General features: G+C 63.0%; 4 protein-coding genes across 13 annotated transcripts in view; 3 read left to right on the top strand and 1 right to left on the bottom strand.

Moving 5' to 3' along the window:
- Nucleotides 1-6347, top strand: part of ASPSCR1 (ASPSCR1 tether for SLC2A4, UBX domain containing) — a 30242-nt gene extending 23895 nt beyond the window's left edge. For 5 of the 8 annotated variants that reach the window (XM_059908799.1, XM_059908793.1, XM_059908800.1 and 2 more), the window contains 10 exons: nt 211-350; nt 588-669; nt 1019-1085; nt 1521-1583; nt 2146-2198; nt 3281-3384; nt 5567-5618; nt 5850-5919; nt 5995-6124; nt 6255-6347. In XM_059908799.1, coding sequence (XP_059764782.1) covers nt 211-350; nt 588-669; nt 1019-1085; nt 1521-1583; nt 2146-2198; nt 3281-3384; nt 5567-5618; nt 5850-5919; nt 5995-6124; nt 6255-6333 — 840 coding nt within the window. In that variant the 3' untranslated portion in view covers nt 6334-6347. Of the gene's footprint in view, nt 1-210; nt 351-587; nt 670-1018; nt 1086-1520; nt 1584-2145; nt 2199-3280; nt 3385-5566; nt 5619-5849; nt 5920-5994; nt 6171-6254 lie in introns of all 8 variants that reach the window. The other 3 variants (XM_059908794.1, XM_059908797.1, XM_059908796.1) reach the window with 3 other exon arrangements.
- A 1589-nt stretch (nt 6348-7936) lies between these two features.
- On the bottom strand, nt 7937-11529 carry CENPX (centromere protein X). Its single transcript, XM_059907076.1, has 5 exons — nt 11450-11529; nt 8770-8821; nt 8500-8553; nt 8135-8223; nt 7937-8034 (listed from the first exon to the last, which is right to left on the bottom strand). The coding sequence occupies exons 1-5, from the start codon at nt 11477-11479 to the stop codon at nt 8020-8022; spliced, it is 240 nt and encodes a 79-aa protein (XP_059763059.1). The 5' UTR covers nt 11480-11529; the 3' UTR covers nt 7937-8019.
- Nucleotides 11530-11744: 215 nt separating this feature from the next.
- Nucleotides 11745-19513, top strand: LRRC45 (leucine rich repeat containing 45). Of its 2 annotated transcripts, XM_059906651.1 has the most exons (17): nt 11745-12388; nt 12869-12930; nt 13305-13375; nt 13647-13825; nt 14096-14224; nt 15066-15178; nt 15549-15607; nt 15899-15976; nt 16248-16383; nt 16486-16563; nt 16648-16759; nt 16845-16915; nt 17340-17432; nt 17542-17634; nt 18181-18354; nt 18437-18584; nt 18855-19513. In XM_059906651.1, the coding sequence occupies exons 1-17, from the start codon at nt 12169-12171 to the stop codon at nt 19049-19051; spliced, it is 2013 nt and encodes a 670-aa protein (XP_059762634.1). In that variant the 5' UTR covers nt 11745-12168; the 3' UTR covers nt 19052-19513. The 2 variants fall into 2 exon arrangements, with proteins under 2 accessions (XP_059762634.1, XP_059762635.1); XM_059906652.1 differs by lacking the exon at nt 17542-17634.
- Nucleotides 19514-20040: 527 nt separating this feature from the next.
- RAC3 (Rac family small GTPase 3) lies at nt 20041-22611 on the top strand. Of its 2 annotated transcripts, none has more exons than XM_059906654.1 (6): nt 20041-20154; nt 20731-20802; nt 21000-21117; nt 21319-21381; nt 21818-21981; nt 22093-22611. In XM_059906654.1, the coding sequence occupies exons 1-6, from the start codon at nt 20120-20122 to the stop codon at nt 22151-22153; spliced, it is 513 nt and encodes a 170-aa protein (XP_059762637.1). In that variant the 5' UTR covers nt 20041-20119; the 3' UTR covers nt 22154-22611. The 2 variants fall into 2 exon arrangements, with proteins under 2 accessions (XP_059762637.1, XP_059762636.1); XM_059906653.1 differs by having other exon boundaries at nt 21818-21977.
- The last annotated feature ends 1368 nt before the right edge of the window (nt 22612-23979 follow it).

Here is a 23979-nt window from a genome sequence, read left to right on the forward strand (position 1 = left end):
GCAGGCAGGCATGGAGGGAGGGGCCTCCAGTCCTGGACAGGCTCAGCTGTCCCATGCCCCATCCTGGAGGCCCGGCCCTGGCCATGGGCTGACAGGCGGGGCCGGCAGCACATGGCTCAGCCGGGGTCTGCACGGCCACCCCAGCCCCCTGGGGTCGGGAGCCTGGGCCCTTCCTGGGACCTGCATCAGCCGAGCCCTCTGCCTGCCCAGCCAGTGGACCGAGACCCCGTGGTGTGCCACCCTGACCTGGAGGTGCTGCTCCAGGCCTGGCCCGCGGAGCTGCCTGACGAGTTCTTCGAAGTGACCGTGGATGACGTCAGAAGACGCTTGGCCCAGCTCAAGAGTGAACGGTGGGTGTGCACCTGGCCCCTTCAGAGACACCCGTGCCCTCGGCAGCACCTCGGAGGGTGAGGGGGCCCAGGCAGGGGCCTCCTAGTCCTGTCTGGCCCTCTGTTGGGGAGCAGCTCACGAAGTCCAAGGGGACGAGGGAGAAACCCAGAGTCCAGCTGGTGTGGGGCCTCTGCTCTGGTTGGGGAGACCTGGGACCTTCACCACTGCCACCCCCCACCCCACCCCCCCTGCCCCAGGAAGCGCCTGGAAGAAGCCCCCTTGGTGACCAAGGCCTTCAGAGATGCTCAGATGAAGGAGAAGCTGCAGCGCTACCCTAAGGTACCCTGGGGCGGGAGGTGGTCTGCACATGGCTCTGCAATGGGGCCTCCCACAAGCCACTGGCCGTGGTCTCGTGTACTTCAGCCCAGGCCTACACGGCCGCGGTTCGTTAATGAGCCAGGCAGCCCCGTTCTAAGATGAAAAACATCAGTGTGTTTTCACAAGTGCACGTGGGTACTTGACTGGTCCTTGTGTCCAGCCCACGGGGCCAGGAGCATCAGGGGGCAGCCAAGGTGAGGGGGTGCTGGCCCGGCGTGGCCGGGGGACCTAGCCATCGTGGGCCCAGGGGTGCGGACGCCTGGATTGGACTCTAGCTGTCCTGTTGACAAGCTGGCTTGTCCTGGCCTAGGTGGTCTTGAGGGTCCTGTTTCCTGACCGCTACATCCTGCAGGGCTTCTTCCGCCCCAGCGAGACCGGTGAGCAGCCCCGTCTGGGAGGGCCGGGGGCCCTATGAGCTCCTCCAGGCTCCCTCCCTCTGGGCCGTGGGGCAGGCAGCGGGTGCAGGGCTTGGGGCCAGCTCACATTGGAGGCTCGCAGACCAGCTGGGCAGTACCCGTGGGACTGGCTGGCCCCATGCACCCATCTGTTCTGGGCGTGGGTGGGACAGAGGGGCACCCAGAGAAAGGTAGACCCAGGGCTCCCCCACACCCAGTAGTGGGGTCTTTGGCCTGGGGCTGCAGCTCACCTGGAAGGAAGGCAGCAATGCCACCAGTTCTGAGTGGGGTTCTTGGTGACCTTGGGGAACGGGTCTGCACACAGGTTGGACCTGGCTCGTCCCATTGCAGAGGGGGCCCGGCCCTGGAGTGGGTCTGAGTGTGGGATCCCTGCTCACCCCACCCTTCCTCCTGCAGTGGGGGATTTGCAGGACTTCGTGAGGAGCCACCTGGGCAACCCCAAGCTGCCGTTCTACCTGTGTAAGTGCTTTTCTGGGACCTCCTGCTCAGCAGCCCTGGCACCTCCCAGTTGGGGCTTGAAGCAGCTTTTCCCACAGAAACAGCATCATGGGGCAGGCGGGTCCTGTGCTGGTGTCCGAGCATGAGTCCGGGGCTGGGCAAGTTGGGGAGGGAGGTTGACCCTGCTCAGCATCCCTGTGCCCTTTGCTTCCCACCTGGCCAGGAGCTGTAGGGGCTGGGGGCACAGGGGCGAGCTGCTGGCCTCCTTTGGAAGGCGTCTGGGTAGTGAAGGGTCAGGCCGCAGGGCTGCACAGGGAACTGTGCAGGGCAGGTGTCCCCTTGCAGGTGAGTCTGCCCGAGGCCCTCTCCCCAGCTTCTTGCTGGGTTTTTGCAGCAGTAGAGTGATGGACAGGGGGATGTGAGCTGAGGGGTACTTCAGAAATCCCTCAGCGGAGGCCTATGGCCCAGGCCTCCTGGTCACTCTCAGGCCTGTCCTGGGGTGGGGGGTGCATGGGCAAGGGATGGGGGGGGTGATGGCGGGGGGGCGAGGCGTTTCCTGGTGCAGACAACCATCTTTCCGCAGTCATCGCTCCTCCAAAAACCATCCTGGACGACCACACGCTGACCCTCTTTCAGGTACTGCCTGCCTGCCTGCCTGCCTGGCTGGCGGGTGCTGCTAGGGCTGGCCCGGGAGGGGCACCTGCCCAGGAGGGAGCGTGAGGCCATAGTCGGGAGTATGATAAGGCCTTTTAGAGGGGTGGACTCGGAGGGAGCAGAGTGCCTCTGAAGTCAGTTTTGGGGCTTTGCAGCCTCCTCTGCCTCCTGCCCGAGTGGGGATGGGCCTGCCCGGCTGGCTGCCACCGTCCTGAGCCAGGACTGCCCCTGGGTCTGGGTGAGAAGGGACTGGCAGGTGGGGCTGCTTAGGGGAACCCCTTAAGGGCCAAGGGTCAGAGGCCTCGGCTGCAGGTGGCTGGCTGCCCAGACTGGAGGGGCTGCTGCCTTGCCCCTGCCTTGCCCCTGGACCCTGTGGCCTCCTCTGGGAATGCCGTGGTGGGCCCTCCCTGCTAGCTGGAGGCCCCTAGAGCTCCCAGGGTGAGGAGCGTTGATCCGGTGCCCTGCTGGGCCTCAGTCCAGAGCAAGAAGGAATGTCCTGTCCCTTCACCCCAGGAGAGCAGCCTGAGGCCTCCCCAGCCCTCTAGCCTAATGGTTTCCTCTTAAAGTGTCTTCAGATATTTTAATTAGTAACAGAGGCTGGCCTTTGTTAAGTGGCCAGCAGGCCCTGCAGAGGTCTGAGTTGGGGCAAGGGGGTCTGCTTGCTGCTCAGGGCTGCCACCGTCATGGGGGGATGGGGCCAGACCAACAGAGAGCCTGGAAGCCCACCAAGGAAAGGAGTCAAGGTTGGTGGGAGCAGGGTGCGTCCCCCGCCCCCCCTCCCCCTTCTCAGCCCCCTTCTGCAGCCCCCCGGGAGCCCCAGAGGCACTAGGCCTCCTTCCTCTATCCCCACCCGCCCTCCCTCCCTCCCCACTCTCCCTCGCTGGCCAGCCTGTTGATAAACATTGAATTTGGAAGATGCTTTGGGATGGAGAGGGGCCAGCGTCCAGGCACCCCCCTCCCATTAGGAACCCTGGGGTGCTGCCTGTCCCGCCCACGTGGCCTGATTCCTGGTGACACTGCCCCCGCTACCAGCAGCCGTCTCCTTTCATCCTTTCATCCGTCAGCTCGCCCTGGAGCCGTGGGGCCTCTGCTCGGAGTGGCGTCCCTGCCCGCCCGCGATCAGAGAGCTGGCAGGGCTCAGGGAAGGAAGCCTTCCTCCCTCCTGCGGGTGAGCAGGCGCGGGTGCGGAAGCTGCTGGCTTTCATGTCCCTGGCAGGGCCGCGTTCTGGCTGCCGGCTGCCCTGGAGGCTGCCCAGGGGCCGGTCCTGCGCCCCAGAAAGTGACAGCTCAGGGTGGGTGTGGGGGATGGCAGCCCAGTGCCCTTTTTGGCCACTGGATCAGGAGAGTGACTATTTGTTGGGAGAGGCCAAGGATGGGAGGAGGCAGAGGACCCAGTCCGTGGACACAAAGGTCCCCAACACCCCACGTCATACCTGCTTCCTGGGACTGAGCCCCCTTAGTGCTGGTGCTGCCCCAAGCCTCAGGGACCTCACTTGGCTCCCATCTCAGCCAAGCCCCCACCACTGCCTCACCCAGAGCCCCTCCATCCCCCTTAGTGATGCCCTTAGTGGGCCCTGAAGACCACCACAATCCACGTAGACCTCGTCAGCCTGAGCAGAGGGGTACACCCTCCCTCGTGGCGGTCATGGTGGTCTTCTGTGCTGTCCACTCACCCCTTTTCCAGTGGGATTCCCTGAGACACAAGCTGGCAGGTAGGGGGCTTCCAGCAGGTGCTGAGGAAAGGCAGGGAAGCCAGGTTCAAGAGGAGCTGTTTCGAGGGGCCCAAATGGGTCCTTCAAGGCTTCAAGCTCTGCAGACCCCAGACGGCCCAGCTGGGTGGGTGGCCCCAGTGCCTGGCGGGTTGGCCGGGTCAGGGTCTGGCTTCACTTGGCTACCCTAGAAAGGTTGAGGCACTGTCCTACCTGTGTTTCTCCCCCCACCCCCCCAGCTTCCGGTGCCTCCAGGGCACTGGGGCTGCCCTCGTGCACCCTGCTGCAGCCCATCTCTCTGCACCAGGCTATGATCCCAGGCATCACAGTGGGGTTTCAGAGCGTTCACGGCCCTTCTCTGTCCCTCGGCTTCAACTGCAATCTCAGCGTTCCTAGGCCTGGCCTTTGAAGCTTCCTCTTATTAATACTCCCCACCCAGATCCCAAGAGCTCAGAGCTGGGCAGAGAGGATGCGCTCAGCTGGCAGCAGCGGCCCTTCCGCCAGGGCTAAGGACACAGAGCCTTGGGCGGTGGCCTCCCTGCTGCCTTAGGCCAGCTTTGGGGCTTACAGCCATGGTTCTCCTCGGGTGCAGAGGCGGGTATAGAGGCAGGTTATGACACTGGAGGGCTTCGGTATCCTCTGCAACAACCCTGACTCTGCACCACAGTCCAGCCCCCTGCCTGGGAGGCCTCCGGGGGCGTTTCGGGGGCCACGTGATGTGTCCTTGTCCCACACCTGTGCAGGTGGAGCCAGTCCTGAGCAGAAATCTTGCACCACCACCTCCAGGACAGGCCTCAAGGAGGGGTGTGGGGACCCCAGTGCAACACCCACCCTGCAGGACAGGCTTGACGCTGGCTGGCACTGGCTTTTCCTTATCAAGCGAGTCAGGGAACCCACCTGTGGGCTTTTCGGTCAAGGCAGTAGGCCTGGAGGCACCTCTCAGCCTGGGATTCCCAAAGCAACTTGGCTCCGAGACCCACCCCCCTTCCCCATGTGCCGGGGCCCACTGAGGGTCCCTCCCATGGCGCTCCTGTCTCCCATCCAGCTGCTCCCAGTGGATCTGGGCTCATATGTCAGTCCCTATGGAGTGCCCCCCACTCCCGCACTCTGGGCAGCACAGGTGAGGGAGGGGAGTGGGGGGCATGGTGGGCTGTGCCCCGTGCCCCCACCCGTGTAGTTCTGTGTGGTGCAGTTCTGTGTGCGTCTGCATCTCCTCTGACCTCTTGACCTCCTGCAGTCTCTGCTGAGGGCGGGGACTTCCAAGCTTAGTTCCCACCTTCAGAATGTCAACTGTTCACCCTGGGAACTGGGCAGGAAGGGGAGGTAGTTAAAAATGCCAGAGCACACACACCACGAGAACTTCCTGTTTAGCTGGTGCTTGGGGTTGGCCCTAGGATTCTATGGTCTGATGCCCTGGCCTGGCTTGCACTGGGGTTGGTGCCAGAGGAGGAATAGGTAAAGCTGGGCAGCGGACTGTGCGGTGGGAGGGGCCTGGTAGGGCCGTAGCCCTCCTCAGCGGAGCCCTGGGCCTGATGGGTGCAGCACCCGTGAGGCCAGCACGGAAGTGCAGTGCAGCCCTCCTCTCTGCCATCCTCCACGGTGCCCACTTGGTCCCTGAGCTCTCCTCTGCCCTCCCTGCAGGCAAACCTCTTCCCTGCTGCCCTTGTGCACTTTGGACCTGAGGAGCCAACAGGTGGGTGGGGCCCCCCTCTGCCCACTGCTGACCAGCCCTGGGCCCCGCATCCCAGCTCATCAGATGCCCCAGAGCAGGGGACTTCAGGTCTGGGAGGGAGACCTGTGGCCCCGATACCCCCATACCCTTCTAGGGGCTTCAGGCTGGGCCACGCCCCCTCCCAGAGCAGAGAAGCAGTAGGCAGGGGCACCCCCTTCTCTGTGGCCTGAGGGTAGGCTGGGCCTCCTGCAGGCATCTACCTGGAACCCACGCTGCTGGAACACACCGTTTCCCCGTCTGCAGCTGACGTGCTGGTGGCCAGGTGAGTTTCCACAGAGGGTGGGGAGAGCCTGCTGCCGCAGTGCCCACCATCTGGCACCTCGGCCTTCGTTCTCAGGTCCATGTCCAGGGCCGCTGGAACCCCACCCCCGCTGCCAGCCCCTGACCCTGCGCCCGTTGAGTTGGAGCCAACTGCTGAGGAAGGGGCAGTGGGCCCCCCTGAACCCAGCCCTGGGACGGCCCAGCCGGTGAGGAGGGATCTGGGCAAGGTGCCCAAGTGGCTGAAGCTGCCAGGTACTTTGGGGGGTGGCCGGGCGGGGAGGGGCTGCTGGGCAGGAGCCCAGGGCCCAGAGGTCATCCCGTGTGTTTGCGCTGCAGCCAGCAAGAGGTGAGAGCCGCCAGCCCAGAGGTGCCACTCTGCCACCACAGGACCCCTGCCCACCCTGAGCGGGAATAAACACGTGAACCTCTCTTGAGACCCTCCTGTCGTCCTTTCCAGGGCAGGGGCCCTCGGTCCTCTGACCCGCTGCCGCCCCTGCACCAAGCTCCCAGCAACAGGCCTCCAGCCTGGCTGGACGGTGATGTGGGCCTGGGAGGCTGCTTGCTGGGGCTTGTTCTCGTTAACGAGGGCACAGGTGTCTTCCCTGAACTGCCTGCCCCTTGGTTTTTACTTCACTGACGTTGTTAATGACTCCTTCTCTAGGGAGGACACGAGTTCGGGGAGAAGGACCTCCAGGCATCGCTTGCCTGGCTGCATCTCAGGCTGGGCCCCCAGCCCTTGGCAGGAGAGGGGCGGACGCAGCCCCCACCCTGCGGTGGGACCGGGCAGGGCTGGCCTGGGGTTTCCCGGTGCCCCGCCCGCCCCACCATCTGAGCGCACTTCAAAGTGGCTGTGGGGCACGGGCTCTGGCACTTGTCGCCAGCCTCTCCCCTCAGGTCTAATGACTTCCACATGCGCCCAGAGCTTTGAAGCCCTGAGACTCCCTGCAGGAGGGGGGAGAGGGAAGTGGGGGGCAGAGGCGGGGAACGGGTGCAAGAAGGGGCCAGCGGGGCTAAACTGGGGAGGGAGGGCTGGCCCCCCACCCATGCCATCCTTGGGCGTGGGGGCGGGGTTCCTGGGTGCCCGTGGCAGCAGGGGCAGACGTCCCTCCCCAGCGGACTAGGTCCTCCAGCACTGTGAGAGTCCTGACCCCATGGTCACTGGGCCCAGGGCCCTCTGGGTGTTTCTGTCCTGGGCTGATGAGTCCCAGCAGCTTTCAGAACTGATGGGAGGTGGGTGCTGTGTTGGGGGGGAGGGTGGCTGGGCCCCAGAGGGCAGCCAGACTTCCCAACTGGGCTTCTCGCAGTTCCCAAGCAGCTCTGAGCTCCCTGGCCCTGGCCCTGGGACCGGTGGTCCTTCCCACTGGCGTGACTCCCCCCGCCCCACCAGCACCCCTGCTGGCCGGTGGCACACCACACTCACAGCAGCCCTGTGGCAGAGGCACCGTCCCAGGCGAGCAGCCACACGTGCGAGGGCTCCGATTTCACAGCCTCTTGAGCCTGGCCCACAGCAGGGCACTCACACATGCTGTTTGTTATTCTGTCCTCTCCCAGCTTTGAAGCAACTTGACTTTGGGTGATTAATGGCAACAGGAGGCTGTGCCTGGGGAGGTGGCTCTGATTTACTGACATTGCTTTGTGAGAACAAATATATAGCTCAGGCAAGCATCTTTTGAGGGGAATATCAGATGGCTAGAAGGTGACACACAAGCTTTGATGTCGGTGGCAGAACCACACCGTTCTGCTTGTTTGTGGAGGACACACGGGCTACCTGCTCAGGCGGGCGGGTCTCCTGCACCTGCTTCCCAATGACCAAGTGCTTCTCCCACACCGGTGGGTGCTCGGCTGTCCTGAGGGCGGGGGGCATGAGGGGAGGGCACCAACCCGGGTGCCAGGACCCTCATCCTGTCAGCGACCCCTCTATCTGCTGCATCCTGGCCATTAGCAGCAGGCAGCGGGGACGACAGGGACAAGAGAGTGGTGGTTTGCTGGCACCTGGCCAGTCCTGGGAGCTGGAGGAGAACCTTGGGGATCAGCAGCTCCTGTCCTGTCTGAAGCCAGAGGCCGTGACTTGGACCAGTGGCCACAGTGAGGGTGGAAACCGCTAGAAGTCCAGAAGCTGTGGGGGAGAGGAGCACTCAGAGCCTCGTGGGTGTAGCCCCCCCCCGCCCCCCACCCCCGTCTCCTGGGCCAGGCCCTGTTCCTGGAGGCCCACCTACCAGCTGAGGCAGCACCTTCTCCAGCTGCTCCACATCCACTTGGGCCAGGTCCTCTGCCTGGGCCTGCCGGATGCTGCGGATGGCCGCTTCTGCCGTGATGCAGGAGGGAAGTGAGGCAGAGAAGCCTTGGGGGGCCTCAGCCCTGGCTGCTGGCCCACCCTTGTGTCAGCCGACAGCTCAGAAGGCTGAGGTTGGGGCCTCTGAAACATGGAGCTTTTCAGGGACAGAGAGCTTAGGTGCTTGTGGAAAAACAGGAAAAATGTGTCTTGGTTACCCCACTGAAAAATAAAATGCAAAGGGATTGTGAATGGTCTGGACGGGCCTGGGTGGGATACTAAAGAACACCGCTGGGTCCCTCTGCTCACCCACAACGAAGATCTTGAGCAGCTCGGCCGTGAGCTGCAGCGCATCCCCGCTGACTGCAAGGTGAAGGGAGAAGGTTACAGACACACACCCTCTCCCTGCCGCCCCACTCTGCCCTCACTGCTTCTGCCCTCACTCACACTCGCGCCGGTGACCTCAGCCCTCCGTCTGGCCCAGTCCTCCCTGAGGCCCTGGCCCCTGCAGAGGTGCAGTGCAGGGTCCCAGGTGCCCAGCAGGCCCCGGCCACCACCCCCCGCCCCCCGTTCACACACCTTTGGTCTTGTCGTCTTTAAAATGCAAGTGCAGCAGCTTGCTCACCAGCTCCTGAGGGACGGAGGGGGCGTCAGTGAGCCACCGCCCCTGCCCCTCTGCTGCAGACCCCTTAGGCATTTAGTTCTGGATGTGATGCGGTTGTAATTGCTGGCTGGAAATGCTGTCTGTGGGGCTCTCCCAGGGTGGGGGATTAGGCAGTGGGGAGAAACCTCCCTGTGAGTGCCTCCAGAGGGCCAGAAATTAGACGCAAGTGGCAGACTGGTGGGAGCAGCCCAGGTGCCTGCCTGCCGCGCTCTGGGGCTCCCGTCCTCATGGAACGCAGAGCAGTCCTGTGCTCCTGCCCCCAGGGACGAGGTGCCCTCCCCACACTGGGCCCCTTTACAGGCCTGTCCACACCACCAACACTGCCCGGCTTTGCCAGACCCTGCTCTGGGCACTGGGTCAGCTCCATTCCAGGTCCCTCCCTGGAGCCTACGACACGACACGTGGAAAGGGATCTTCCTGTAATGGGGAAGGGCATTGTGGGAACCGCAGAGCTGGGCAGGGGCCAGGCTCCTCGGTCAATGGGCAGTCAAGGTAAGGGACAGAGCCCAGACTATCTGCAGGACTTCCTGACCAATGAGGATGGGACAAGGGCGGGTCCAGGCCAAGACTCCTCAAGGGAGAGGCTTGAGCCCCAAAGTATGGCACCACTAAGCGGAGATAGATTCTGGGGATCAGCAAGTCAGGAGCTCAGCTTGGAACATGTTGCATGAGGGACACGCATGAGGTGCCCAAGCAGAGCAGCCAGTGGGTGGCTGGAACTCAGAGACGGTTGAAGCTGGCGATGATCTGGGAGGTGGTAGCACGTGGGTGGACCAAGGGAGGTTGCTGAGGGCAGGGACCAGCCGGAAGAGGCTGCAAATGAGGAGCCAGCAGAGCGCCAGGGGAGGCAGGAGGACAGCAGCAGTGGGTGCCCAGGAGCCCAGAAACTGGGTGTCGTGCAGGGAAGGTGAGCTGGGGACCCACCAGGCCTCCAGCCTTAGCCACGGAGATGGCACTGCCTCGCCCAGTGCAGCTCAGCAAAGCTGAAGAGCAGAGTGGAGGAAGCGGACCCTGCCGGAGCCCTGGCTCAAGAGGGTAAGAGCTCGCCACCAGTCACTTGGGGCAGCACCAAAGAAGCAGCCTCATCCTCCCAGCAGTGACCACGTGAGCTTGGCGCCACCTGCTGGCCCATCTTGCTGTGTACCTGAAAGGTACCAGGAAAGGCACAGAAGGCTCTACTGCTCTGCCAGCTCCCAGACCCTGGGGAAGAGCTAAATCAGCCAGGCTGCTGCTGGGGGGCAGCTGCATGGGGTTGCCGTGATAACTAGTCAGCACCAGCTGGGAGCGGAGGTTCCCTAAACTTGCAGAGGGTAGGATGGGACCTGGGATGTGGTCAGCCTTTGCCCCACTGTGTGGAGGCACCACGACCACGACCCCTCCCTCTCTCCCTCCCCAGGGGCAGCCCTGCTCATGGGTAATGACCATAACCCCAGCTCTGGCCAGAGCCCTCTGAGGGCGAGGACTCCAGAGCTGCCCAGGACCGCATGAAGGAGGCCCAGCCCAGTGCTCCCCTCTGCAGCTATTACAGTGCTCCCCTCTGCAGCTATTACAGCTATTACAACCCCCTGCCTCGGTTGTTTTCCCTTTGACACCATTTACCCCTTGTAGGCCAGGGCAGAGTGACGATTCTGGGTGATAGAGAGAACACCCACGGGGGACTGGCTGGACAAGTACTCATGAGGGGCTGAGACTCTCCCTCCTGCCCACAAAGGCCTGATATCAAGGGCTCAATGTCACCTAACCTTAAGGCAGAGCAACAATGCGAGACTCAGACCACTTACAGCCTGCGGGGTGTGGGAGGCAGCAGACCTCACTACCCACCCACCCACCCAGAGCCCCATTCGCCAGGTGCAGAGCAAAGGGGCTGACTCCGGAGGCGGACGGCCTGGGTTTGACCCTAGTTCTGCCTGTTTCCCACTGGCAGGTGGGGGTAGTACCAGTACCCATCTCCTATGGTGTTGAGCATTACACGGGCTAATCCATTTCAAGTGCATGTAACAGTGCCTGACTTCTGGGTGTGCTGCTAAGAAAAGCACTTGTAGAGCCACGTACACACCAGGCAACGGAGCCAGCCTGGATCAAGTGAGACGCAAAGCACAGGGCTGGCTTGATAGGGAACAGGCCAAAAGGAAGCTTTAGAATACGCAGGCGCCGAGACTACCCGCGAGCTGGGCCGCACTGTGCTCTACGCTAAACTCCTTAGAGTGAGTCCTGCAGATTCCGGAGCCGCGAGGCGGGAGCCCAGGCTCCTCTCTGAGCCTCCCTTCATTTGTGCTGGCACTTACCCCTGCCCGATTTCTGCAGACCCTCTCCCTCTTGCCGCAGACCAGGCTGCCTACCCAACCTTCCGCTACCCGGCCGCGGGATTCCATCCATGGAGAACGAAAGGTGTGCGGGACGAGGGTCATTGCCGGATTCTGGGAATGCGCTCACCCTATAAGCCACCCGACGGCAGCGCGGGGGCTGGCTCAGGATCCGCACGTGGGTCACTCAGGGTACCGGGCCGCAGCGTCCCCGCCGGCCCCGCGCGCGCCCCCCGCCCCGGCGGCCTCGCCCCGCGCCCCCAGCCTGCCCCGCCAGCAGGCCCTCTCTCACCTTCCGGAAGCCGGCGCCGATTTCCTCCATGACCGCCACCAAGGTGCGCGCCCTCCGGAACCCCGCCCCCGCGTCCCCAGCCAATGAACCCTGAGCGCGCCCTCCGGAGACCCTCCCTCGCGACTCCAGCCAATCGACAAAGAGCGCGCCTTCTGGAGCCCCGCCCCCGCGCCTCCAGCCAATGGACCCTCCGCGCGCGCCCGCTCCTTCGCCTTCACTGGCCCGCGGTGAGCGCCCCTCCTCCGCAAAGCCTCCTGGGAGTCGTAGTTTCCGCCAGGTCTTCCCGGCGCTCCCTGCTTTTCCTGGATACTGAGGCGCGCGGCGGCCGCGACAATCGAGCCGGGGTCAGCGGCGCGAGGACTGGGGCATCGGGCCCGGAGCCCAGGGGTACGGGCGACGTCCGGACGGACCGGCCCCGCCGCTGGAGGCCCCGCCCCCGAGGACGCCCACCTCCTCGGTCCCAGGCTTCAGCGGTCCGCTGAGAATCACCCGCCCCTGCCATCCTGGGGCCTCCCGCCTGTTGGACCAACTCAGTTTGCGCCTCGTTCCTTGGCTGCTGAAGACTTAGAGTCTTTGTGTCCCCACTGAGCTGCCGGGGGCTCTCTGAAGGCCCCCAGAGGAGAGGCCCTGCTGTACTGCCCTTCCCCGGCTTCCCGGTCTGGCTCCTGGTGAGGCCTGTCTAGGCACTTTCCGGGAAGCCCTTCCTGCACCCCAGGGACATGGAGGAGTTCCGGCGCACCTACAGCCGGCTGTGCAAGGAGAGTGGGGCCGAGCCCCAGGAGACTGTTCTGCAGCAAATGCACCAGCTGCCGCAGGGCCGGCTGGACCTGGCCACACAGAGCCTGACAGTGGATACCTGCAGGGCTCTGGGCAAGCTGCTACAGAAGGAGGCACTGCTGACGGAGCTCGTCCTGAGCGACTGCATGCTGAGTGAGGAAGGTGGGCACCAAGGGCCGGCGGCCCAGGGCAGCCCTTGCAACTTCAGAGTTGGGGCCGGGCTCCCCTGGTTTCTTTTGCTCTGCTGCTCATTAGCTGCACATGCCGCAGTCCTTGGTGCTTGACATCTCTAGCAGAGAACTCTGTCCCACCTGATTTCTTCTTTGTGAGGTTACTCCCTTTTACTGTCATAAAGCAAGCAGCAGCATCCTCTCTGGAAACCCAGGAGCAGGAGGCAATTTCTCTTTGTAATGGGAAAGCCTTAGTGTCCCCTGGCTTAGGAGAGTCCCGCTGTGCTGGTGAGCCGCCTGACTCCACACCTGGCAGATTTTTCAAACCTGACACAGGAGTGGGGTGACTCTTTTTTGTCATGAACCTTGGCTGGTGGGGGTCACTGGGACAGCCGTCCCTCCCCTATGTGTGGGGAGCTGACCCAAGATGGAGCCACCAGGGGTGGAGAGTGACTGCCCTGCTCTCTTACAGGGGCCGTGCTGCTGCTGCAGGGGCTGTGTGTCAACACCATCGTGCGGTTTCTGGATCTCAAGGTGGGTGGATCTGCACTCAGGGGCGTGCCACCTGAGAGCAGGAGTAGAGAAGATGCAGGTGTCCTGGCGACCAGGGGTCTGCATGGTGGCCGAAGACCGTGTCTGTAAGCGCTCTTGGCACACAGGCTCCGCACCATTTGCTCATGGTCTCACGCACGCGTGTCGGTGTTCTGAGGGCAGGAACATGAGTTCCAGAACGTTCTGACAAGCAAACTGAAATAGCCTGCATTAGAAGGCCACTGCGGGCAGGGAAAGCAGAATCTGAAAGGAGCCACACCTTCTGTTCACCATGGCCTCGCCCACCACCTGACCAGGGTATTCAGAGCCCAGCTCAGGATGCTGGGGAGTGACTGGCTGGCCTCTTCCTGTCCTAGGGCAATAACCTTCGAGCCGCAGGGGCCGAGGCACTGGCAAAACTCCTCCGACAGAACAAGTCCATTCAGAGGTAGGGTGGCAGTCCCAGCCCCTGCTCTCCCCTGAGCCCCCGCTCTCTGCGTGGTTCTGGGTTGGCTCCAGAGGACACGGTTCTGCAACATGAGAGTTCACGCCTTCATGTCGGTCTTCCATGGTGGGGAGTAGGCGGGTATGAGTTACTCACGCGCCTCCAGCCTTTCTGCCAGAGACCCCCAAGCCTGTGCCCCTCCTCAAGACCGCTGGACCCCATGGGAGCAGGATGCCCTTTGGGGCCACGCACATCATGTCCACCCTTCCTGCAGCCTCACCCTGGAGTGGAACAGCCTGGGCACGTGGGAAGAAGCCTTCGCTGCCTTCTGCGGGGCCCTGGCGGCCAATGGCACCCTGCGGCAGCTGGACCTCCGCAACAACCAGATCAGCCACAAGGGTGCCGAGGAGCTGGCTCTGGCCCTGAAGAGCAACACCAGCCTCCAGCAGCTTGGTGAGGCCACCAGCTCAGACCAGGTCCTCAGACCAGGCCAGGAGGTGTTGGTCTGGGGGGAGGGGGGAGGGGTTGCATCTCATCGCTTCCTCAGCCCTCCCACTGCTCCCTTTGTCCTCTCCCAGAAGGGTGGGGGTGGGAGAGGAGGGGCACGCTGAGCTGGGCTCCTGATCTGTGGCCGATCACAGGGAGTACCAGTGTTCCAGGCTGGGCCAGCCCTCCCACCCCCGCCCCATGCTTTCCATCTGGCAACACCAGCTTTCCTTCCAGACCTGCGCTGGAATCACATCGGCCTCCTGGGCGGCCGCGCCCTGGTAAACTGTCTCCCCAGCAACAGAACCCTGTGGAAGCTGGAGCTGGCTGGGAACAGCATCCCCGGCGACATCCTCAGAGCCGTGGGTACGGGCACGTGGGGCCGCTGGTGGCTTGCACTGTTTGGAGCAGGGCATAGAGCTGATTCCCTGTGACAGAGACTCAGCCACTGAGGGAGGGGTGGCTTGGGCCAGAACAAGTAAACACGGCATCACGACGGTAGCATGTTAAAAACAGAGGAAGTGAGAGCAGGCGCCAGGGAAGAAACGGCGGCGGCAGGAGCCGGCAGAGCGCTCACTGCCCGTGCTGCTCCTCACCCTCCTCACACCACGGTCTCCGCCTGTCATGACCCTGACTCCTCAGCCCCAAGCCCACTGGGCACGCTGCCACTCCCCATGGCTCGTCGTCCCACCGGCAGCGCCAGCCACCTGAGGGCCCGAGCCTGGGTTGGAATCTAGTGTGGCGTCACCACCTGCTGGGTCTGCCCAACGCGTGTCCTCTCCCACTTCTTGGTTCTTGGACCTGCCTCTGAGTCACCCCAGTTGGCACCATGGCCGCTTCTGGCTGGCCTCTCTCCAAATGCTGCCTGGATCTTTCCAGAGCATGGGAGCTGAGCACACCATTCACCTCTTAAAAGTCACACACTGGCCTTTGGCCTTTGGGGCGGAGCCCAAATGCCCACCTTTTTTGGCGGTTGAGCAGCCTCCCCACCTCTCCCCGTGTGCCTGTTCCCCCTCCCAGGCTCCTGGCTTCACTGTTGTCCCTACCCCCACCCGCTCTGAGCCCCTCACCTGCTAGTGCATTGAGGGGTCTGATTTGTGGGGTGAGATACCACCTTGCGCAGTGTCTTCTGGGCATGGGGCTGGGCTGGCCGTTGGCCACTCCTGGGGCTCGGCCTCCCGGTAGACAACTTGGCTTTTTCCAACAGAGCAAGCCATGGATCACAACCAGGACCGGCAGACCGCCTTCCGGGAAAGCCAGGCCCGCGCCCACGTGCTCAGCAAGGAGGTGCGGCACCTCCGGGAAGAGAAGTCCAAACAGGTGAGGACAGTGCTGCCGCTGACTGCAGGACCTCGCCCCATCCCCAGCCCCGCCCTGACTGTCTGGACAAAGGGCCCCCCTCAGCCCCCATGCCATGGCCTTGTTCCTTCCTTCTGGGCCCTGGAGCCTCTCCAAGCAGCCAATACCCAGGCCTGGGAGGCAACCTCTTGTTCTGATGCCCTCTGGCTGGGTGGGCGGGTAGGTGGGCTTCCCCTCTGGGCCTCCCTGCGTGGGAGCCACTCTCCCTTTGGATGAGGCCGAGCCCTTTCGTGTCCTGTCACCTCAGTGGATGTCTGCCCTCCTTTCTGCTGACTGTGGGGAGTGGGCAGGCTCTGGGCCCTGACAGGGCTCTGGCTGCCTCTGTCCCCAGTTTCTGGACTTGATGGAGACGATCGACAGACAGAGAGAAGAGATGGTCAGAAGCAGCAAGTGAGTGTGGCCCCAGGGCCAGGGGGCAGGGTGGTGGTGCGGTGGGGGTACCCGGGGTTCGGGTCCTCGCTCTGGCCTTGGAGTGACCTAACGTGAGCCTCATCGCCTGCCCATGGACAAGGTTGTGGGGTGTGTTTACCGAGGGAGTTGGCTGGAGGGTTAGTGGCTGCACCGAGACTTCCTCAGCCCACACCTGGAGGTGGCGTGAGCCTGAGGAGCAGCAGCTGCTGCAGGGAGGGGCCCAGAGGGCTCCAGGGTTTGGGTTTCTTGAACCCTCCTCTCTGCCCACAGGGCATCGGCAGCACGCGTGGGGCAGCTTCAGGAAGCCCTGAACGAGAGGCACTCCATCATCAATGCTCTCAAGGCCAAGTAAGGAGGAGCAGAGGGTAGGACGGGGTTGTGAGGAGGCTTCAAAACACTTTAGAGACCTGCCCACGGGGCAGAGGAGGACGGTCCAGACAAGGACTTGAGTCCCCAGGGTACAAAGAAGGTGGAGGGACCGCTGGGGTGGTAACCTGGGAACGCTTCTTGGAGGAGGTGGGCGCTAGCCGGGGTAATAGTCTGGCAAGAGTGAGAACAGCAAGGCCTTAGCAGAGGCTAGAGGTGGGATGGGGTGGGGCTGGCCCTTCCCTCCTTGCAGGCTGCAGATGGCTGAGGCCGCCCTAGCTCTGTCAGAGCAGAAGGCCCAGGACTTGGGGGAGCTCCTGGCAACCGCAGAGCAGGAACAGCGGAGCCTGGCGCAGAGGCAGGCAAAGGAGCACAGGCTGGAGCAGCAGGTGGGCAGGGAGGGCTGGATGGGCAGGTGGTTGGGCGTGGGGTGGGCAGGCGGTGCATGGTGGCAGGTGTCCAGTGGCGCCCTTTCCCCATCTGACCCCCAGGAAGCTGCAGAGCGGGAGTCTAAGCTCCTCAGAGACTTGTCTGCTGCCAATGAAAAGAACTTGCTTTTGCAAAATCAGGTATGGGGGCAGGTCCCTGGAAGGCCTGGGGCAGGGCTTCAGGGAAGGGGCCAAAGCTTCCCTCCCTCGGTGCTGGTTTTCCAGGTGGACGAGTTGGAGCGGAAGGTGAAATCTCAGCAGGATCAGCTATTCCTGACCAGGCAGGAGCTGACCAACACGGCAGCTGAGCTGAAGATGCGGGCTGTCCAGGCTGAAGGTGGGCACAACAGGCCTGCCACTGGGTGCTGAGAACCAAGGGCCCCCAGAGGAGTCCTACCCACGCTCTTCCCCTGTGCTTCCAGAACGCCTGGAACTGGAGAAGAAGAGGTCCCGGAAGAGCTTGGAGGACGCGGAACACCTGCGCTTCAAGGAGGTGCCTCATTAGTTGTGTCGTCTGGCCTTTGCTCTCCCCGCTTCATCGGGGCCTGCAGACACCTCGTTGTGGCATGGTGTCCCCAAGGCGCACTCCTGGCCGGGCTTCCCTCGACAACCTTGGGGTGCTGGTGGCATTTCTCCGACAGCCCTGGCAGATGTCAGACCCAGAACCTCCCCACCAGTTTCTAGAAGGGACCCTGACTGCTGGGGCCACAGCACAGACTGCCATGTGCTCTGTGCCACCTGGGGTGCAGCACTGGGACGTGCCCTCCGTCCTCACCTCCTGTGAGGCCACTTGGGGCAGCCCTCACTCGGAAGTAACAGGGTCCCCAAGATTCACCTGCCCCCCAGGGTGGGGATCCCATGAGGGGAAGGCTGGGGAGCCAGCGTGCCAGCCCTGTCCCCACCCCACACCTGGGCAGGTGGAGCACATGACTCGCCACCTGGAGGAGAGCGAGAGGGCCATGCAGGAGAGGGTGCAGAGGCTGGAGGCTGCGCGGCTGTCCCTGGAGGAGGTGAGCTGGGCGCCAGGCTCTGCCCTCCCCTAGGGAGGCTGGCTGTGGCCAGAAGGGGTCCCTGGGCAGGGGCAGAGGACAGGCCCAGCGGTCACTGTCTGCGGTGTAGGAGCTGAGCCGGGCGAAGGCTGCGGCACTCAGTGAGCGCAGCCAAGCTGAGGAGGAGCTCATCAAGGCCAAGAACCAAGTCCGTCTGGAGGAGGTGAGCCCAGGGCCACGGTCTGCTGCTTGCAGCGCCCACTGGGGAGAGAGGTCTGAGGGGTTGGCATGAGCTGCCTGGGTTGCACAACCCTTTGGGCTTAAGTGGGCCAGACCAAGGCTGTCTTCTGGCTCTGTAGGGAGGGACAAGGGAACAGGAGGTCCAGGGGTGCAGAAAACTTAGACGAGGACACTCATCCCATCAGCACCACATCCAGCCCCCCCCTGCCCACGCAAAGAGCCAATGTCCTCCAGCCCCAAGGTGGGGAAGGGGTTTGGCCCAAATGTGCAGCCTGTGACTACATGGTGGAAGTAGGGGACCAGAGGCCAGAGGACAGGATGGTGTCAGCCTGGGACATGGGGGAGGCTCCTCATTCAAGCTGAGCCCATTCAGAGCAACATATGCAATAACTGTAGTGACAAGGCCGTTTCCACATTGCAAATATACGCTCCTCTCTGTCTGAAGGTGGGGCTGGGGGGTTCACTCCTCCCGTGAGCTCAGGTCCACAGGCCAGAAAGCAGCTCACCAGCCCCTCTCCCGGGCCCGCAGCAACAGCGCCTGGCTCACCTGGAGGAGAAGCTGCGGCTGCTGGCGCAGGCTCGGGACGAGGCTCAAAGCGCCTGCCTGCAGCAGAAGCAGGCAGTAGCTGATGCCCAGGCGCGGGCCAGCCAGCTTGACCGGCAGGTGGAGGGCCTGAGGCGGCGCCTGGAGGAGCTGCAGCAGGTAGCCGGGACGTCGAGGGCTCCCAGGGGTGCCCGCGGTGCCCCCAGCTGCCACCTCACCCCCCCACCCCCTTGCCTGGCAGGAGCTGAGCAACAAGGACCAAGAAAAGGCGGCTGAGGTGACAAGGGTGCGGCTGGAGCTGCAGGAGCAGAACGGCCGCCTGCAAGCAGAGCTGACAGCCCAGGAAGCGCTGAAGGAGAAGGCAGCGGCCCTGGAACGCCAGCTGAAAGGCGAGCTGAGCCCCACCCCCGCCCCCCTGTGGCTTCTCTGCAGGGCCTTTCTTACTGGGTCATCCCACAGGAGAAGGAGGAGGCTGGCCTGGAGAGCTGAGCTTGGCCTAGGTCTCAGCTCCAGGAGGTGCTGGTAGGGGAGGCTGGGTATGTGTGTGCCCAGGGGACCCCGAGCAAACCCCACCCTGCCGGCCCCCTGCGGACCTCTGGATTGGTGGGAGCCCAGGCAGTCTCCAGAGCCCCTTCCTCACTGAGCTTCCTCCCTTGCAGTGATGGCAAGTGACCACCGGGAGGCACTGCTGGACAGGGAGAGCGAGAATGCCTCTCTCCGTGAAAAGCTTCGCCTTAAGCAGGCCGAGATTGCCCGGATCCGGGATGAGGAGGCCCAAAGGGCCAGCTTCCTGCAAAATGCTGTTCTGGCTTATGTGCAGGGGTCCCCCCTGAGGACCTTGAGCCCCCAAAAGTGAGAGGAGGCAGGGAAAGTCTGAAAGTGGCAGGAAGGTGGCATCTGTTGGACATCTTTGTCTCATGCCTGCTCCTCCCTTTCTTACAAGGGACAGGCCATCGGTAGGTCCGGGCTCTTTAGGCAGGGTCTACAGCTGGTGACTTGGAAAATCAGTGCTGGAATGGATGTGAGAGCAGGATGGCTGCAGCTTACGACCAGAGTGCCTGCCTGCGGGGTGTCCAGAACCTGGCTGGCCAAGAGGGCTGGAGAGGGCCCCAGCCCCATCCCCACTCCTTCATCCCAATCACAGGGAATGATGCACCTGAAAACACAGACCCGTGTTGGAAGGAGATCTGGGGGAGCAGGCCTGAGCTCTCCTGGCCCCACCCACCACAGTTCAGTCACCTTTCACCACCATGAGCTCCGCAGGCCCCAGCGCTCACTCCAGGGTGTTCTGAAATACAGACTTTTGCAATTTGTGATACATTTTGGCCCCAGTGCCTTTCTCCAGTATCAGTCTTTTCTCCAAGCTTGGGCCCTTCAGGAAAGGCCCTCCAGGTGTGGCTGGGTCACCCCTTCTAACTGCTACCAGGGGCCTGCCTGCCTCGGGGATCTCTAGTGACTGCAAACACCTGAGTTTTCACCAACTATCTCGTGGTTAGAGGGTGGGTGGGCCTCAGCCCCTCCCTCGGTGGGCCCTGGGAATCCTCTCCCTAGAAGAAACCTGTGTGCACCGACCACAACCTGTTCAGGTGGGTGGGAGCAGCCTGTCTGCGCTTACCTCGCCCCTTGGCGTGGGTCACGGAGGCTCTGGGGAGGGTCTGCCCAAGCTCGACACGGGTTACAGGTTGCCCTGTGACCCCGCCCCCCACCAGATTTCTCTGGAAGGCGCGTCAGCCCGCGTTCGGGGCGGGTCCGCGCCCCCCGCCCTCCATGCCGGCCGCGTTCGGCTGTCTCCGCGCCCGGCGCTCGGCGGCGCTCGGCTGTCTCCGGCCGCTCGGCTCGGCGCTCGGCTCGGGTCCGCGGCCGCTGCGGCGCCGGGCATTTCTCCGCAGCTCGGCTCGCGGCCGCGCCCGCCCGGCCCGCGCCCATGCAGGCCATCAAGTGCGTGGTGGTCGGCGACGGGTGAGTGCGCGAGGCGGAGGCCGCTCGGCCTGGCGCGCCAGGCGCGCCGGGAGGGGTTGGCCCCGGGGACCTTGCTGGGCAGGGCGCGGGGCTCCGGGGCGCGGCCGGGACGGAGGGGGCGGCGCTCAGTCCGGGGATCCCGGCTTGGGGTCCAGACGGGGCGGCCCCGACCTGCCCGTGGGCGTCGGGGAACCCGGCAGGGGCGGAAGGACGCGGTGGGGCGGGGTCCCGGCTGGTCGCGGGGCACAGGCCTCCAGCCCAGGCCCACCTGATGCTGCCGGCAGCCAGCGGCCCCGCCTGGCCTCCCGGTGGGTGGGGCCAGGCCTCTCACCTGGGCTGAACCCTCAGCCGGTGCCACCTTCGCGGTACCTGCCTGGGGCTCTGAGGCAGCTCACCCCAGCCCTCACCCACCACTCTGCCCCCGCGGAGGCCCTCCTGCCCTGGTCCTCTATCGTTGCGGATCTGGTGGGCAGGCACCCCTGTTCCCACACTGGGCACCGTGGGAGGGGGCTGCCCTTGCTGGGCAGAGGGCTGAGGTGGGCCTGGGAGCAGCGTGGGCTTGCCCTCTCTCCGCAGCGCCGTGGGGAAGACCTGCTTGCTGATCAGTTACACGACCAACGCCTTCCCTGGAGAATACATCCCCACCGTGTGAGCAGGCGGGCGGGTCCAGAGCTGGCAAGGGGAGGGTATGGGCGCCTGTGCGCGGGGCTCCCCTGGGCTTCGAGGTCGGGCCCAAGTGGCCCTGGTCTGGGCTCCGGGGTGGGGCAAGGTGCTGACAGAGCTCCAGGTTTGTGCAGGCCTGAGAACCCAGACACTGGGGGGATCTCTCTCACTCTGTTTTCTAGTTTTGACAACTATTCTGCGAATGTGATGGTGGACGGGAAGCCTGTCAACCTGGGGCTGTGGGACACCGCTGGGCAGGAGGACTACGACCGGCTTCGGCCACTCTCCTACCCCCAAACTGTAGGGGACCACAGGGCAGCCTGCAGGGGCTGGGTGGCTCGGGTGGAGGCCCAGAGGGCCTGGTGTGCGCGCGTGCGTGCGTGCATGCGTGTGTGTGTGTGTGTGTGTGTGTGTGTGTTGGGGGAGTGAGCAGTGGCCATTCGGAGCCTCTTTGACTATTCCTACATGGTACCTTCCCTTCTTCCCTCCCTTTCTCCCAAGGACGTTTTTCTGATCTGCTTCTCCCTGGTGAGCCCAGCCTCCTTTGAGAATGTTCGAGCCAAGGTAGGACAGGGCCAGAAGCAGAGTTGTCCTCCTGGGAGGAGAGGAAGCTGCCCAGAGGATTTGCCCTTAGAGGGCAGGGGTCTCTTGCTTGAGGGCCTTACAGAGACAAATTGTCCTTTGGAGATTGCCGGGTGTGAGGTCTTAAGGTGGCCCAGGGGGTGATGAGGGGCCAGGGGTTGGGCAGGGGTGGTGAGTGAGGCTCTCAGAGAAGGAAGGGCCCTGACTGAGAGGACCTGACGGGCCTGGAAGCGTCTTGGCTAGGTATTTTTGTTCTTGGTCATTTCCCTACCAGACCCAGTGGTCACCCCATGAAACAAGAAGGGCTAAGTGTGTGTCTAGACACAAGGAAGGGGCCCTTGGGAGCCATGGCCTGCTCTGGGCCAGGCTGAGGGTAAAGCTCCCAAGGGGTAGAGATCAGAGCCTCCCATCCCCACAGTGGTACCCAGAGGTTCGGCACCACTGCCCCCACACGCCCATCCTCCTGGTGGGCACCAAGCTGGACCTTCGTGACGACAAGGACACCATTGAGCGGCTACGGGATAAGAAGCTAGCGCCCATCACTTACCCCCAGGGCCTGGCCATGGCCCGGGAGATCGGTGAGTGGGCACGGACAGGCCTGCCGGTGCAGGGAGGAGAGGTTCGCTCTGGGGGGCACAGTGCTGCCCCCTGCTGCCCCCCACGCTCACTGTTCCCTTTCTTTGCTGCCCCCAGGCTCTGTCAAGTACCTGGAGTGCTCAGCCCTGACCCAGCGGGGCCTGAAGACTGTGTTTGATGAGGCCATCCGGGCTGTGCTCTGCCCGCCTCCTGTGAAGAAGCCAGGGAAGAAGTGCACGGTCTTCTAGAGCCCTCACTTCTGGAGGAGCAGCCCCCAGCCCCCCGCACCTGTATCTGTTGTGTTGAGATGTCTGGTGTCCCTGAGTCTGCTGTGGGGAAGTCGTGTGGGTGGGGAGGGGGAAGAATCATGGGGACGAGGCTGGTGCTCCCGGGGTGGTGCTGGGGCCATGGGGTCCTGTCCACTCTGCCTTCTGTACCTGGGGGTACAGCTCCAGCCTTCCCTGGCCCCCAGGGAGTCCGGAAGGGAGCAGGGTCTCCCTCAGGCTGCAGGGGCAGGTCCAGGGCAGCCCCAGGATGGGCTTCCCTGATGGGGGAGTTTGTGGGGTGGGTTCTGTCCTTGTGCCCCAGGATGGGGCAGCCCCTTTTTATTTTATACAATAAACGTTCTTCATCATCTCCTGCTGTCTTGCTACCTGCCCTGCTCCTGCACCCTCAGGGTGCCAGGCCCCTAACCCCCACCATCCACGGGTACAGAGCGAGTGAGCTTCAGACACACACACACACACACACACACACACACACACACACAGGCCAGAGGAGAGGAGGAAAAGCTTGCTGAGCCCTCTCAGTCTCCAAAGGAGGGACCCAGATCAAAGTGGGGGCAAGTGCATTTGGCCCCTTCTGGATGAAGAAAGCCCTTCTCATGCTGACTTCAGGCCTCTGGGAGGGCACAACCAGGGGAGCGAGGGGCAGGATGGTCTGCAAGTCAGGCCCCATGGGGCCCTGTGGAGCCCAGGGCAAGGCCAGGGGACACTCAGCTGAGTGTTCAGGAAGACAGGCCGTCAAGAGGAAGGACGTCCAGGCAGAGGGACCCTGCAGCCATGGAGGTAGAACAAACGTGGTGTGGAGAGGACAGGAGGGGCTGCAGGTGGGCCAACAGCCTGGCATCGCTGGGCAGACAACGGCGGGAGGTGAGGGGCGGGCCTGGCCTGGAGCTAGGACTTCACCCCTGAGGCCACAAGGCACTACTCTGGCGTGATGAGAAGCCACACTGCTGCCCCGCAATGGTGTGCAGAGGGTGGACTGCTGAATTTCAGGAACTTTGCTAGTCAGTTTTTAAACAGCTATTGTGAATAATTATATAAACTTATATTAGTTGTATTAAAAAATGAAATTAGCAAATACACAAAACACATCACTTCCTAAATATTTTTGTACATATTACTATTATCTGTGCTATTGGGTGTAAGGCTTTTGTATCTGTGTGGTGGGGACACCACACAAAGGTGAGGGACACACATCTCTCCCCAGCTCCACCTCAAGGACAGTAAACAGGCGGGAGTATTTTACCATGGAAGTTGGCAAATTCTACAGCTGGAGCTTGTGCTCAGTACGTGGTGAATAACTCACAAAGTTGAGGGAATGAAAATTGAAAACCATCATCAAGTCATCAACAAAGTAATGAAGTCCCAACACACAGCATCCTCAGTTCACTTTTGTCTTATGCATGGACTTCAGGAATGCCAGCCAACATTCATGTTAAAAACACCACTGCTTCCACACCAGAGACCTCTGGACAGGGCCAAAGGCCATCCTCGGTCAAATTCACCACCCTCATTAGGAGCTGGGCTTCTGGAAGGTCCTACCTCCCAGTCCTGTCAGGGACTTAGCCAGGCCTGAAAATCTCTCGCAGGAGGGACAGGCTGCCACTGGCCCAGGATGTGAGTTGAATGGTTGTCTCTACCTGGGACTCATCCCCACACCCAGCCCTGAGCGCTACATCTTCCGGCCACTTGACTGCAGCCTAGGAATGAGTGTGCAGGC

The sequence above is a fragment of the Balaenoptera ricei genome, chromosome 20, assembly GCF_028023285.1.
Source record: "Balaenoptera ricei isolate mBalRic1 chromosome 20, mBalRic1.hap2, whole genome shotgun sequence".
Taxonomy (NCBI): domain Eukaryota; kingdom Metazoa; phylum Chordata; class Mammalia; order Artiodactyla; family Balaenopteridae; genus Balaenoptera; species Balaenoptera ricei.